General features: G+C 53.8%; 1 protein-coding gene across 1 annotated transcript; it reads left to right on the forward strand.

The window, feature by feature from the left end:
* Positions 1–4,405: 4,405 nt before the first annotated feature.
* On the forward strand, positions 4,406–9,006 carry RELT (RELT TNF receptor; the record flags this gene model as incomplete). The annotated part of the gene is given in 11 exon segments (XM_079545503.1): positions 4,406–4,435; positions 5,341–5,415; positions 5,497–5,579; positions 5,663–5,748; positions 6,372–6,650; positions 7,109–7,189; positions 7,293–7,374; positions 7,463–7,657; positions 7,748–7,853; positions 8,799–8,864; positions 8,866–9,006. Coding segments are annotated over 11 exon segments (1,224 nt in total).
* Positions 9,007–15,625: the final 6,619 nt, after the last annotated feature.

Genomic DNA, 15,625 nt, shown 5'->3' on the forward strand with positions numbered 1-15,625 from the left:
GGGGGGGGGGATTTGTTGCTTCAGCTTTGTCCCCAAAGTGTTGCTGTGTGAGGCAGCAGCTGGAGATGCCCCCCCCCCCCCCCCCCAAGCGGCTCCCCGGCTGCAGCCGCGGTGAGGATATAGGGCAGAAGAGGAGTGGAGAAAGTAGGTTATGGAAAACTCCACGGTGGCCATCTGGAAAAATAGGAGCTGGGGTTTGGTTGTTTTTTGTTTGTTTGTTTTTTTTTCCCCTCTTGCTTTAATCTGACGGTGGAAAATGGCAGCGTTTTCAGCCCTGTTCCTTCTACTGCTGGGATGCTGTGAGCGGGGGTGGCTTCCCAAATTGGGGATTGGCACTACGGTGCCTCTGGGATCGCTTGGCTCTGTTCTGAAAGTCAGTGAAGGGTTGTTATTCGTTCCCACAAACCTAGTGTTGGGTTTTGGTGGCAGAGTTGTGACGGCGTTGGGTTTCAGCTGGACAATCCCCCCTTGTGCTGCCCAGGTGGCCAAGCTGCTGTTCCCAAAGTGTCCCCATACAGTCGCTCCTTGTTCTCTGTTATCTCTGGGAGCAATCAGCTGAAACCCTAAGCTGTATGTGGAGGGGAAACCCTGCCTTGAATCCCTGTGGGCACGCTTAGCTTGTGGGCTGGGTTAAGGGAGGGGACCCTTAAGGGCTTGTTTCATTTTGGGGTACAAAAAAATCCTATCCTGGGGCTTGCAAAAGTTGGGTTGTCCCCCACCAAGCAGCCAATTGTGAGGCTGGATAATTGGTTTCTACTTGGGGCATCCCATCATCCCCATACGAAGCCTGGTGCAGGGAACCTGCTTTGACAGGGGGGTTGGACTCGATGATCTCTGGAGGTCCCTTCCAACCCCTGTGGTTCTGTGAAGTGGGGCTGAGGTCCTTTGGGGCCAGTCCTGCTCCCGGAGTTTTCAGAGCTCCTCCAAATATATCCCCAGTGCCAGAACTCTGCAAGCTTCTTTGTGTCTGTTGGCTTTGGAACAATGGCATGAGAAGCACGGGGCCAGCTGGATGCTCCCCAGATCCCAGCAGGCAGGGCTGAGGGGAGAAGGGGGCAATCACTCATAAGTGCTGATGCTCAGACCTGCCCCTATCCCACCCACCGTTGTGCCCCTCATCCCCTCCATCCCATCCCCTGCGGGTGCACAAATCCCCTCATAGCACCCCAAATACCTCAGGGTGAGCGCTCCCCATCCCATAGGCATCACCACACAGCCCCAAACACCTCTCCCCAGGGGGGATTTAACAGCCCCACACGAGGCTGTTGCCGGTGCTGGGACACGTGGCACCAGTGAGGGGTCACTGGAGGGTGCTCAGCACGGGGATCTGCATTGCAGCACCACGTGCTGCTGCCTGCTCCTGTCCCTGGCTTTTCCTCTCCCTTCCCAAATTGTGGCTGTCTGTGGTATTTGAGGTTTGAGGTCAGTCTGGGACTGTGTGCTGCCGTCTCCGAGCTTTGAGCTGCTCTCGAGCCTCCTTTCTGCCCCCATGGTGACTGGGAGGAACTGGGACACAGCTTGGTGCCCTCGCATCCTGACACCAGCCTGTAGCCACCCCCATCGCGCAGCAGCTGCATCCCAGATGAGTGATGCTGCGTGCTAATTGCTCATTCATTCAATTTATAAACCACTCCAGCACATAATGGCTCCTTATCAGCAGCGTCACGTGGGGCAGCTTTATGGGGATGCCCCACTACACCCAGGGGCGTTCAGGGATTTCCCACTTCATGACAGAATCGACTTTAATTATTTTTCCACCCGTCCCCAAGCACACACAGCACACGAGTTGTGCCTGCAGGGTGGTGAAGCTGTTGGTTCATTTTAGCAGTGGGTTGCTACGGGGGGTCACCCACCCCAAAAAGGCTTTGGTCTTTGGGTTTATTCAGTTGAAGGACCCGTCACTGGGTCAGCATCATCAGAGAGAACCATCGTTGGGTTGGTGAAAAGGATCTGCACATTGGGCTGGCATTGGTGGAGAGGACACAGCGTTGGGTCGATGGAATGGACCCTCTCATTGTGTTGGGGTTGGTGGAAAGGATCCATCATTGGTGTTGTCAGAGAGGACCCGCTTTTTGGGTTGACACCATCAGGGAGAACCCACTCGTTGGGTTGGCGTTGTCAAAGAGAAGCCATCGTTGTGTCGGGGTTGGCGGAACGGCTGCTTGTTGAGTTGAGGTTGGCAGAGAGGATCCATCATTGGGTAGAAGAACTGGATCTGCTCATCGGGTTGGCACTGGTGGAGAGGACCCAGCGTTGGGTCGATGGGACGGGCCCTCTTGTTGTGTCAGGGTTGGTGGAAAGGATCCCCTGTTGGCATTGTTGTAGAGGACCAGCTGGTTGGGTTGACATCATCAGAGAGAAGAACCTGCTTGCTGAATTGGCATCACCAAAGAGAAGCCATCATTGGGTTGGAGTTGGTGGAAAGGGCCGCTTGTTGGATCAGGGTGGCAGAAAGGATCCATCATTGGGTAGAAGAACTGGATCTGCTCATCGGGTTGGCACTGGTGGAGAGGACCCAGCGTTGGGTCGATGGGACGGGCCCTCTTGTTGTGTTGGGCTTGGTGGAAAGGATCCCTTGTTGGCATCTCAGGGAGGACCCACTTGGGTTGGCATCATCAAAGGGAGCCCGTTGTCGAGTTGGGGTTGGTGGAAAGGGCCGCTTGTTGGGTCGGGGTTGGCAGGAAGGATCCATCATTGGGTTGGCAGGAAGGATCCATCATTGGGTCACTGTCAGCAGAGAGGATACATCATTTGATTGGCCCCAAGGATCCTCTCATGGGGTCGAGGTTGGTGGAAAGGATCCATCACTGGTGTCAGCAGAGGGGATCCATGGGTCGGGTCGGTGTTGGCAGAATCTGCTCACTGGGTCGAGGTTGGCTGAAAGGCTCTTTGGGTTGAGGTGACTAATTATTATTATTATTTTTTTGCTTGCTTAGAAATGCATTTTTAATTGTGTGTGTATGCATTTATTTCTCTTTGCAGTGACGCTCCGGGGCTGGGCAGTGCTGTGCAGGGGAGGATGCCGATCATTTTGCTCTGGAGCAGGAAATATCCGTGCTGAAGGTTTGCAGCATCTGTTCCTTCCCCCGCAGAGCTTCGGTGCCTCCGGTCCCAGCAGATTTTGGGACGTGTAGAGAAGGGCAGAGCTGCACTCAAAGGCCTTTAATAGGATTTTGGGCGTAGTGATGGGGTCCTGAGAGCATTGGATGAGCGTTGCCTGATATAACAACAGCATTGCCCAAAGCAAAACCAAGCATTCTGGGATATGGAGGGAGATTTGAGCCCCCAGATAATTCTCTCCTTTGCAGCACTGGAGGTAGAAGAACTCAGAGGTTTGGGGGTTTTGCCCCTATGCGTGCACATGCCATCCCAACGATAGCCCAGCAATGCTGATTTAGATGTTGGGGTTTTCCACCCTGTTCTGTTTTATTTTGCCAACCCTGATGAATTTCTGAGCCCACACGGGGGCCCTCGCCAAGGATTTCACCCCATTCCTGGGGGAACTTCCAATCAGCTTTTAATGATTTGCCTTCAATTAAACGCAAGGAGACGGGAGGGACTGCGCTGAGCTGCACCGATGGCGCTGGGGACACTGGAGCCGATGGCACTGGGAGAGAAATTGGTGTTCAGCTGCCATCAGATTTAGCAAATCCTCTGCAGGAAGGGAGTGGGATTGCGTGAGCGGCCCTAAAATGGGAGGTGTGAGTGCTGGATTCCTACTGAGCTAAAATTGGGTTTCCTTTGGGCGCTGAGTCGCTGTGGGCTGTGATTCCACTGCTCCCAAAGGGGCTCCTGTAAGATATTGGGGTTTTTTTGGTTGCAAGGGTGTTTTGGTCTATTGTAAGGATGGCAAATGTTGGGGTTAAGATGCAAAATATTGGAGGTTTTGGTCCTGAAGGCGTTGGGTTTTTTTCTAGCACATGGGTGCCACATATTGGGGTAAGGATGCAAAATATTGGGGCTTTTTGGTCACGAGGTTGTTTTGTTTCTATTTTCTATTATATAATATAATATAATATAATATTTCTATTATAATGGTGCTTAGTATTGTTTTTTTTCTAGTTGTGGAGGTGCTTTGCTCCTTTTAGAAGGAAAACCTCAAGGCTTGGGAAGTAATCCCAAACCCAACTGTGCTGCTTGGCTGCGCTGCAGCAAATGGGGCCAGGGGAGAGCACTCCAGCTGTGAAATAACCCAATTCCTCCCCTCTCACAGGGTTATTTTCCAGCTGACTGCTCCCTTGCAAAGGCTGTGCTAGTGGATAACCTCCCAAGTCCCCCTGTGTGGGCTTTTTGGGCCCCGGACCCAAATGCCCTTGCTGTCCCCTGAGCAGGAATCAGGGAGGAGTGACACCGTTTCCTTGTGCCGTGTCCCCACAGGTGGCCCCAGTGGCTGCAGAGCTTGGGGATGTGCTGGTGGCTCCTCGCTGTCCTGGGGGTGAGTACAGCCTCATCCCATCCCTCTGCACGTCTCATCTTGGTTCTTCCAACTCTAAAACCCCAAATGCCCCCCAAATGTCCCATTTTACTCTGGGGGGTGTCCCATGGGGTTTTCCCATCCTGGGATTGCCACTGTCCTCCACCCCACATGGCCCCGGTTCCAATGTTGTTTGCAATGGCTGTGCATCTGCTGGGCTGCTGCAGAACTGGGGTGGTGTGCATCTGCTGCAGTGCATGCGGTGGTCTTGCAGCCATCCTCTTGCTGCTGACAGGTTTGCATCAGCTGCAGTGCACGGAAGGGCTTTGCAGCCCCCCCATTCCTTGCCACAGGCTTGCACTCACCGTGCTGCACGCGGTGGGGGTTTGCACCCATCCCATTGCTCATGATCAGTCTGCAGCTACCGGAGTGCATGCAATGAGTTTACATCCACCCCGTTTCAGTTGTCCCATTGCTTGTGGTGCATTTGTACCTGCCGTTGAGCATGCAGTGGTTTTGCATCCCTCCTGTTGCCTGGGACCTATTTGCACCCACCACGGTGTGTGCAATGAGTTTGCACCCACCCCATTGCTTGTGAGTTTGCACCCACCGTGGAGCATCCATCCCACTGCATCCATCCCGTTGCATTGTGCATCTGCACCCACACCATGACGCATGCAGTGCTTTTGCAGCCTTGCACTGCTTGTGGTGGGACTGCACCCACCATAAAGCCTTGCTTCCATCCCATTCCCAGCAGCACACGCAGCAAGCTTTGCTTCCATCCCGTTGCTTGTGACAGCATTGCGCCCACCACGATGCACGCAACGGGATTGCACCTGCCCTGTCCCTCACAATACCTTTCATCCTGTCCTTTGCAATGCATTCTCCCCTGCTGCACCCTGCTGAACACCCCTCTTCTCCCCCAGGTGCTGAGCAGCCCCTGCATGGGGACCACAGCCTGCGAGCTGCTGCGATGCCCACCCGGAGAGGAACCCATTGGGGTGAGTGTTGCCCGTGGGTGATGCCCCCACCCCGTGCCATGCAGCCTGCACCCCTTCACCACCCTCTTTCCCTCCCTGTAGACGTGCAGCACAGCGCAGAGCTGCCGCCCCTGTCCCCCTGGCTCTTCCTCTGCAGGGGACGCACCGTGCGCCTGCTTGCACGGGTGAGCGTGGGGTGCCGTGCACTGGGGAGGTGGGGGGGTTTGCATGGATACCCCTGTGCTCATCTCACCTGTGTATCCCACAGGTTTTACAGCCCTGATGGCCATAGGGAGCCCCAGGGCCGGTGCCTGCCCTGCTCTGCTGCGCCCCACGGCACCCCAGGGTGCACAGGTGGGTGAGGGGTGGCACGGTCAGCTGTGGGCTTTGGAGCGTGGGGGTGATGGATTTGGGGTGGAAGAGGTTCAATGTTTATGGCGCCAATGGGAGAACTCTGCCAAATCCAGCTGAGGAAGATTCACTGCCAAAATAATGCGGTGATGGATTTGGGGTAGGAGTTGTGCTCGTGGCACCCATGGTGGAACCCCAAAATCCAGCATGGGGGAAATGTGGTACTGAAATAACGCGGTAAAGGAGTGAGCGTGGGACTGGGGCACCAATGGGGGAACATTGCCAAATCCATCCTGGGAGGAGAATATGATGCCAAAATGGCATGGTGATGGATGTGGGGGTAGGAGCTGTGATGGCACCAATGGGGTAAATCCCCCAAATCCAGCCTGAGGGAACGTGGTGCCGAAATACTGAAATGATGGAGTGAGCATAGGATCAATGCTCATGGCACCAGTGGGGAAAATCTGCCAAGTCCATCACAGGAGGAAGATTCGGTGCCAAAATAACCCAGTGATGGATTTGGGGTGGGATAGGAGCAATGCCCATGGCATCAACGGGAGAACTCTGCCAAATCCAGCTGAGGAAGATTCAAGTGCCAAAATAACCCAGGGATGGATTTGAAGCAGAATTAGTGCTCATGGCATCAATGGGGGGAATTTTCCCAAATCCAACCCTGACTGCAGGCCAACGGCGAGCCAGGAGCGTGGTGACACCTCGGGGACCATCGGGGACCAATGGGACATGGGAGCTTCAACCGGAGGAGGCGGCGGCGGCGCAGTCAGCCGTGTTGGCCATCGTCCCCGTGTTCTGTGCCATGGGGCTGCTGGGCATCCTGGTGTGCAACCTGCTGAAGAAGAAGGGCTACCACTGCACTGCACACAAGGAACACGAGCACAACACCAGCGGTGAGCCCCACTCCCATGCACCCAGTATTCTGGGGTTGCCTCTGGTTGCCGTTGAACCCAAGTGGTTTGGGACCATAAAGGGATCAGAATGTGGCCCAGTGATGACGTTGGTTTGAGGTTGGTGTGAGGCGTGACCCAGCTTCGCCACCCTGAAGCCAACTTGATCTGCTCGAGCCCATCCCCATGGCGTCTGGTCGCTCACATCTTGTCCCAATGGTTGGAGCATCCCCATGTCATCTGGTCACCATGGTGTCCTGTGGCCATGGTGAGCATGGGAACCCATGGAGAACATGGGCCCAGCCCCATGGTTGTCTGGTTGCTCTTATCTTGTCCCTAGGGTTGGAGCATCCTGCTCATCCCCATGGCATCTGCTTGCTCCCACGTTGTCCCTATGGCCATAGAACATCAAGCCCATCCCCGTGGCCGCTTCTCTTCATGCCTTCTCCATCTGTCCCCAGGTCCCAGCTCCATCTACCAGATTGAGGATGCCAATGAGGACACCATCGGGGTCCTGGTGCGCCTCATCACAGAGAAGAAAGGTCGGGAGCCCCCCGGGAAGGGGGAAGGGGCCCCCCAATGGCCAGGGAAGGTTCTGCCACCCCAGGTGGCTCCTGGTGACTCTCTCTGTGCCCCCACCTCCAGAAAATGCTGCAGCGCTGGAGGAGCTGCTGAAGGAACATCAGAGCATGCAGCCAGCACCAGCGGGTTGCAAACCTGCCTACAAGTGAGAGACTTCCCCCCCCAAACCCCTCTGAGTCCCTCCAGCCCCACTGAACCCCCACACGGCTCATGTCACCCCTTGTCCCCCATAGGCTGCACCTCCTGCCTCAGTTTCCCCCCTCCTGCTGCCACCAGCAGCACCTGCACACAGTGCACGGCCCGGCTCCCCCTTCAGACCCCCCCTGCACCCGATGCAGCCAGAGGAAGTGGCCCCAAGTGCTGCCATCCCCCACAGCCACCAAAGCCACCAGACCCACCGGTGAGATCACCATTCTCTCCATTGGAAGGTGAGCACGTGGAGCTGGGGGGGAGGGGGAATCCCATTTGTCCACCCCATATCCCAAGGTGGGGTGGGCTCACAGAGTGCCCCCACGCAGATTTCGGGTGTCCCGGATCCCTGAGCAGAAGCCAGGTGTTGGAAGTGATCCTCTCCCCACCAGCACGAGGCCATCGTGGCTGAAAAGCACTGACAGCCGCCCTGAGGTGAGGGATTGGGGGACAGGATGTGGGTTGGGGACAACCCTGGGGTTGGGGTCATGGTGGTCAGTGGGGGCCCGGGAATGGCCAACTTTTTGGGATCTTTCCTGGAGAAATCAGTGCGATGCTGTGTTGGGATTGGGAGGTGTTAACTCTGAAGCCTAATGAGGGCACTGACGGTGAATGCTCTGCAATTGAGGGTGTGGGGACAGCCCTTCGTCTCCGGGCCTCTTCCAGCTGCTCTGGGGCTCTCCAGCACAGTGAGAACTTCAATATTTATTGGAAAAAAATAAAATAAAATAAAGAATCAGATGTGAGTGACCAAAAAGGGGTGTTTATGGGATGGCAGAAGCAATGGGGGCCAAACGCAGGGAGATGGACGTCACGTCCCTATGATCACATCCCCTTTTGCTCCCAGGGCAGCCCCTCCGCGGCCCGGTTTGGGGACAGCACTCTTGCCATGTGACACCACCAGATCCCCCCTCAAGGCCGGCCCTGATGTAGGGTGAGGGGCTCAGACACTGCACCACGCGACCCCCGGGCACCACGTGGGGCGATGGCAGCCGAAATGTCCCTGGGACAAGGAAGGGCTGTCCCCCTGATCGATGTCCCCACTACGGTGGCACCAGGATGACCAGGGCTCTGCCCGTTGGGCCCTTCATGGCGGTCAGGCGATGGATTCTTAATGGTTTTATTTTTTTTTTTTTAATCATTTGGGGTTAATTTCTGGAAATGAAGTCACTAACGCATGGGAGACGGGGAGCGGTGACCCCTCCCTGTCCCCAGCATCACTGCTGGCAGCAGCTTGGCACCAGCTCCCTCACCCACCCACCCCTCCCCTGGCGCTCCATTGCCCCTTCCCCGTATTTATTACCCCTCCTGGATTTTCCCAGCCCTTTGACGCTGTTTCTGTTGTATTTTCTTAATTTTTTTAATTATTATTATTTGAAGCCTCCTGGCTCTGCTGCTGGAGAGGTGGTCGTTAATAAACGAGCTCTGTTTTGGGCAAAGAAGATGGGGGTTTGGTGCTTTTATTCTCTCCCCTCTTTCTTCCTCCACCCCCAGTGGGGACACCTGGGCATGGGAGGGGGCTCTGTCCATTTGGGGACACCCTGACCGCCCCCAAAAAGGGGCCACAGCATCATTGTGGGGTTTCTAGAGCAGCTGCTGCATGAGGTATATGGGATGTCCTCCTCCATGGCATGGTGACAGCAACCACTGATGGCCCAGGCTGTGGCACTGCCACCTCAAGTGCCCCCGTGGTCCATAGGCCACAATCTATCCTCAGCTGGAGATGCAGATGGTCCCTTGTCCTTTACAGATGTCACTTGACCCAGAGGTGGCCTTGTGGGGACAGTGGCACCCAAAGGATCCTGTGGGGCTGAGCAAAGCAGCAGCAGGACAGCAGTGGTGGCCTCAGAAGGAGATGTGGGACCACGTGGGAGCTGATCCCACATCGTGCCCATGGCTCTGCTGACCCCACAGACAGCAGCACCCAGCTCTGTGCCTCATAGTGCTGAGGCTGGGGACAAAGGCAGTGCTTGATGGACACCTTCTTCATCTGCTGGGCTGCAGGGATGGAGATTAAATGCTTGGGGAGCATCACCATGGAGCTCCCCCATCATTCTTCCCGTAGGCATGTCCCTAACCCTATGTCAAGGCTACAGGACCATGCTGGACCTACTGGGACATGGGTCAACTCGTGGCTTGGGGTCCCTCAAGGCTCACTAACTACCTGGGGGCAGTTGGCCATGTGGGGACATTGGATAACCTATGGGTTGGGGTCCCTCAAGGCTCATTTAACCACCTGGGGGCAGTTGGCCACGTTGGGATATGGGACAACCCACGTGTTGGGGTCCCTTAAGGCCTGCCAACCACCTGGGGGCAGATGGCCATGTTGGGACATGGGATAATCTATGGGTTGGGGTTCCTCATGGCGCCCACCAACCACCTGGGGGCAGATGGCCATGTTGGGATATGGAACAACCCAAGGGTTGGGGTCCTTCCAGTGGGGGCAGGTGGCCATGCTGTGACATGGAACAACCCATGCTTTGAAGTCCCTCAAGGCCCACCAACCACCTGGGGGCAGATGGCCATGTTGGGACATGGGATAACCTATGGGTTGGGGTCCCTCAAGGGTCATTAACCACCTGGTGGCAATTGGCCACGTTGGGATATGGGATAACCTACGTGTTGGGGTCCCTTAAGTCCTGCCAACCACCTGGAGGCAGATGGCCATGCTGGGACATGGAACAACCCATGGGTTGGGGTTCCTCATGGCACCCACCAACCACCTGAGGGCAGTTGGCCATGCTGGGACATGGAACAACCCATGGGTTGGGGTTCCTCATGGCACCCACCAACCACCTGAGGGCAGTTGGCCACGTTGGGATATGGAACAACCCAAAGGTTGGGGTCCTTCCAGTGGGGGCAGGTGGCCATGCTGTGACATGGAACAACCCATGCTTTGAAGTCCCTCAAGGCCCACCAACCACCTGGTAGCAGTTGGCCACGTTGGGATATGGGATAACCTACGTGTTGGGGTCCCTTAAGGCCTGCCAACCACCTGGGGGCAGATGGCCATGTTGGGACATGGGATAACCCATGGGTTGGGGTTCCTCATGGCGCCCACCAACCACCTGAGGCCACGTTGGGATATGGAACAACCCAAAGGTTGGGGTCCTTCCAGCCCCACCAATCATCTGGGGGCAGGTGGCCATGCTGTGACATGGAACAACCCATGCTTTGAAGTCCCTCAAGGCCCACCAACCACCTGTGGGCAGATGGTCATGTTGGGACATGGGATAACCTATGGGTTGGGGTCCCTTAAGGCCTGCCAACCACCTGGGGACAGATGGCCATGTTGGGACATGGGACAACCCAAGGGTTGGGGTCCTTCCAGCCCCACCAACCACCTGGGGGCAGATGGCCATGTTGGGATATGGGACAACCCAAGGGTTGGGGTCCTTCCAGCCCCACCAACCACCTGGGGGCAGATTTGGAGGTGGAACCCCATCGCTTCGCAACTCAAAAAAAGACAAAACCAAAACCAAAACCAAAACAACCCACCGACCCTCTTCCTTTTTTTTTTTTTTTTTTTCTGGAAACATTTTAATAGTTATCGAATGTTCTACATCTTACAGTAAATATCGTACAGTTACAAACTCTTGGCTGAAATCTGTCAGGGAGATCAAGAGCTGATCTTCAGAACGGAAAACGGAACGGAAAACAAATGAGAAAACCCAGATTTACACTTCATAGTCACAAGCCGCGGCTGCGGGGCTTCCCAACGTGTCAGTTCAAGGCCATGTTCCCTACACACCGTGGAGACTTGGAAGACGTGTTTACTTTTTTTTTTCTTTTTTTTTTTTTTTTTTTTTTTTGTATTTACGTATTTTTTTAATATGTATATATATTTTTGCTTAAAGAGTTCCAATGCTGTTTAAAAACGAGCTGATCCCAGCTGCCCCGTCGGTCAGAACGGGCCAAGAAATGAGACAGAAAGATGGATGGGGGTTTGCTCTGCTTGGTGCTAGGGCACGAGGAGGCTCTGTGGTTTTGGGGGGGCAGTTTTGGGGTGCCTCCTCGTGCCCTTTTTCCCCTTCCTCGCTATGTCTCCCAATGGCTGCAGCCTTGCAGCTCCATCCCAAGGATGCAATGCTAAGGCGTCGCGTTGGGCATTTTCCTACAAACTCATCGCATCCAGTTGGGGAAAGCTGCCATCAGATGACATCTTTTGCTATTCCTGTTTTCCAGACACTCCAAAAAATCCGTTATCACCTGATTGCTGGTGACTCTGTAAGTGCCAAATGGTGACGCCTTGCTACAGCTTTCCTTCCTCCCTTCCTTCCAGGCTTTCTGCCCTATATTTCCCTATAGCAGAGCAACAGCGCGTCGGGGCCATGGGGAGCCAACAGCCAAAGGGAAAAGAAAGAGATGGAAAGCAAACTGCCACAGGTTAAAGCCATGGGGAGGACATCAGGGTGACAGAGGCAGAAGGAACCGCAGCCCTCACTTGGACTGAAAATATTGACCGTTTGACCAAATAAAACTGAGAAGCGGACTTACGAGGACACAACGGCTCTTATTGCTGTCTTTGGCTGGTTGGATTTGAGCACTGAACGCAAACCCCCATATGGGAGGAGTTTCTTGGTATGCCCTCACTCCCCGGCCCCACTGGGGGCCACTTTTTGCCCACCACGCTCCTCAAGAATAGCAAACATTTGTCACCAAACCAAGGGAAAAAAACAAAACAATGAAACAACTTTACGTAACACGGTAAAAAGTGCTTCAATGACACACCCAAGCTGCAAAGAAGCTTTACAGGGTTGCTGCTGCCCATCAGAGCCGGGGGCTCCGTGCTTTGCGTGGGGCTGGGGCAGCACAGGCTTTGAGTCCTGCATTGCAGTGCGTTGTGGTGCAGAAGTCGGAGGTGGGATCGGGCAACGGCCACAGCTGTGGTTCGATAACAATTTCCTTAACACTTTCCCCCTCCTCTTGCTGGAGTTTTGCTTGGCCTCCATCACCCCCTGGGACATCCTAACCTTGCTCTGGCATAGAGCGTAGCCCTGTCCCCCCCAGTGAGGGAAATCCCTTTTCTTCCTGCTCACCAACCTTCACCATCACCAACCCAACTGCAGCGTGCGATGCTTGGGTGCCCCCAGTGATGTCAACCCAGGGAGCTTTGTCACCCCAGCAGTCGGGACAGCAGAGTGACAGAGTCCTGCTGGGTTCCTTTATCTCACCATGAGGAATGTCAACAGAGAAAGAGGCAGCGCCTCCAGGAGCAAACCTTACCCAAAGAGTTGACCCCGGCTTCAACCCACTCTACAATCCCACAGCGTGCTAAGAATTGCCAAGAGGTCAAGGTTTAGCAATGGAAATCCTATTCCACCCCAAATCCATCACCCCACGCTCCAAAAGCCCACCTTGCTATCATGAAACGAGATGAGTTGGGGGTTGGAGAACTCTGTCCCAGGATGGGAACTGGATGGAGCTGCTCACAGCACAACCATTGCCTACTCACCCCTTGGTCCTGCACTCGCACCGCGCTCTACCCCATCATGGGTTGACTTCCCAACCTGCTCCTTCCCAAACAAATTCCACTGGGGAAACCACCCCGAAAGGGGATCGAATATCTCTCCAGAGGGCTTCCCAAGCCCCCCAGGGTCGGCCCAAGTCCCGAGATGGGCTCACCACAACAAGGTTCACCTCCTCACGCCGTGACGGCGCCACTGGGTATTTCTACCCAAGCACAATTGGGAAGATTCATGAAATCTGCCACTGATCCAAGCAGAGGGATTAAAATAAAGCCACCTGACCCTCATCAGGTCTCGTCTGTGGTAACAGATGGAGGGGTTTTCCCTTTTCCCTTCTCACTTTATAGCCTCAGCCTGTTTTGATGAAAAATCTGTCATTTTCAGGCCAAGCCTGAAATTCAGAGCTTTGATTAGGGGGAACTCCAAAATGCCTTTAAAAAAGCACAGTGAGGAGGAGGCCGTGTCCATCTGGGGGTTCCTCTGTGCCGTGAACGGCACTTCACCCCTCAAACTCAGCCTTTTCTCCCCTTTCAGCAGCGCACCCCGCATCTTCCTGGCCAAGGCTGAGAATTCAGACAGCTCCTCCCAGCGCAGGGATGGCTGAGCAGCCTTAGGGCAGTGTTGGGACTTCACTGCAGTGCTGTTAATTCGCTAAGGACTTTCCTCCATCGCGACAACGCGTTCCAGCACCGACAGACAGCTCCTGATCCACGGGCAATTCCAACACTAAGTCGACGATATTGTGAGAGCCAAAACAATTAAAAAAAAAAAAATAGTATTTGAGAGCTCTTCGGTTCCTGTGATTTGTGATAATGGTGGGTTGGTTTTTTTTTTGTCTGTTTGGTTTTTTTTGCCCATGTTTAATTGCAACCTGTTACAGAGGACAATGTGGTTTCCCTACTTCCAAACGTCCCCCTTCCCTTTAAGTGCTGAGCCTATAGGCAGGGAGGCTTTCCAAAGCTAAACAGGGGGTAACACTGTGATTAATTACCTCTTTTTTTTTTTAACTTTTTTTTTTTTCTTCTTTTTTTTTTCTTTTTTTTTTTCTCCGTTTTATACAAAATGAAAGTGCAACACAATGAAACCACGTGGTGGAAACCCTCATGACCTCCTCCACCCACAGCGCTGGCGTTCAGGCTTCACCACTTTGTGTCCTTTCTGTCCTCTGACCGAGGGCAATTGGAGCTTGCCTGGGTTTCCATTAAGAGCAGAAGAAGCAACCAACTGCCCCCCCACTGACCTGACAACCAGCAGCCCCCAGTCCTTTGGGGTCCCTACAGAGGTTTCTCTCCTTATTGGACTGATTCCCATCGAGAAGGATCCAATTCCTTGCAAGGCTCTGGGATGGCTCCTTGGGACCACTCGCAAGGATGGATGGATGGAGCTCCTTTGGCACGTGGAGGGAAAACCATCAAAAAGCAACACACGACGATGATTGCATTTTTCTCTTAGGAAATAAAAAAAGAAGAAGAACTTTTGTTTCTACGCTGTGTTTAGGGGTAAGAATTGAAAAATAGCTCCAGCTGCCTGCAAGTGCTGCCCGTTCGACTGGGACACCCCAGAGGACCCAGGAACAGCCTCACATTGCCTCTGGATGCAGAAGATTACTTTATTGCTATTGCTGCTCCTTACCCCTACTATCTCCCAGCCCAACCAGCTGTCTCCACAACGCCAGGACTTGGGTTCCTTTGCTGACCCCAATCCAAACAGCCCAAAGAATGGGAGCACCTCAACCTCCACGAAGGCTCCTCTCCATCCAACCTCCTTTCCCAAATCCCCAGGCTCTGTAGAGCCTCTCCAGCCTGGAAATCTCTCTTCTCCCATCCCACAGCATCCCTGCACACCTCTGCCCACGAGCAGTGGCCAGGAAACAGCTGCCTGTGCTGGGACACGGCCAGCACACAGCATCCCAGCTTCCCAAAGGCATCGCTGCCCCTCGATTCCCCTTGCACCAAATGCCTCTGCCCAGTTTTGAAAAGCAGACCCAATGGTGAACAGTCCTCCTACTTCCTAAAACAAGCGTGTTACGTCGCTAGTTATATTCTCTTACTCCTACAAATAAGGGATGAGTTCAGCATTTCACTGCAGATAATGCATCATCATCTATCACGACAGCTATCTGGAAGACACCAATTTTCCTGTAATACGTTAAGGAAGATTAAATAATTTATGTTACCCAACTAAAAATACCCAAACCAAATTGGAATAAGCCTGCCTACCAGCGCTGTGCTTTTCACATAGTACCCTGAACATCAACCACTCTTACTAGTCAAAGGAAACCTAGGCTCTTGTCAACAACAACAACAACAAAAATAATAATAATAAAAAAGGATGAGAAGAACCCAAACGAACAAGAAGTGGGGATCTTTGCACCACTCGACTGGGCAATGCTGAAAAGTGAATATGCTGAGCTGTAAAACGATAGGACCGAAGAGAGAACTTTACTATTGCTCAGTGTCAGTATGTGTTACACGACTGATGTGGGTCGGGGAGAGGGAGGAGGGAAGGAAAATAAAGAGGCAGAAGATTAGAAAAAAGCAGCTTTTACAAAAACCACTAAAGAATGCATAAAGTGACCCTTGCACTTTTTTCTTTTGTTCTTGCAAACAGACGAGGTGCTGCAGTCCAGCGGCTGCAGCCCCGATGTAAGACTTGTGTAGTTGCATACAATGTTTGACTTCGGATCTGGAAGAGAGCAGACACGTTGCAGAGGGGTTAGGAGCACAGGGAGGGATGTCC

Source organism: Tetrao urogallus (assembly GCF_951394365.1).
Source record: "Tetrao urogallus genome assembly, chromosome: 1".
Lineage (NCBI taxonomy): Eukaryota > Metazoa > Chordata > Aves > Galliformes > Phasianidae > Tetrao > Tetrao urogallus.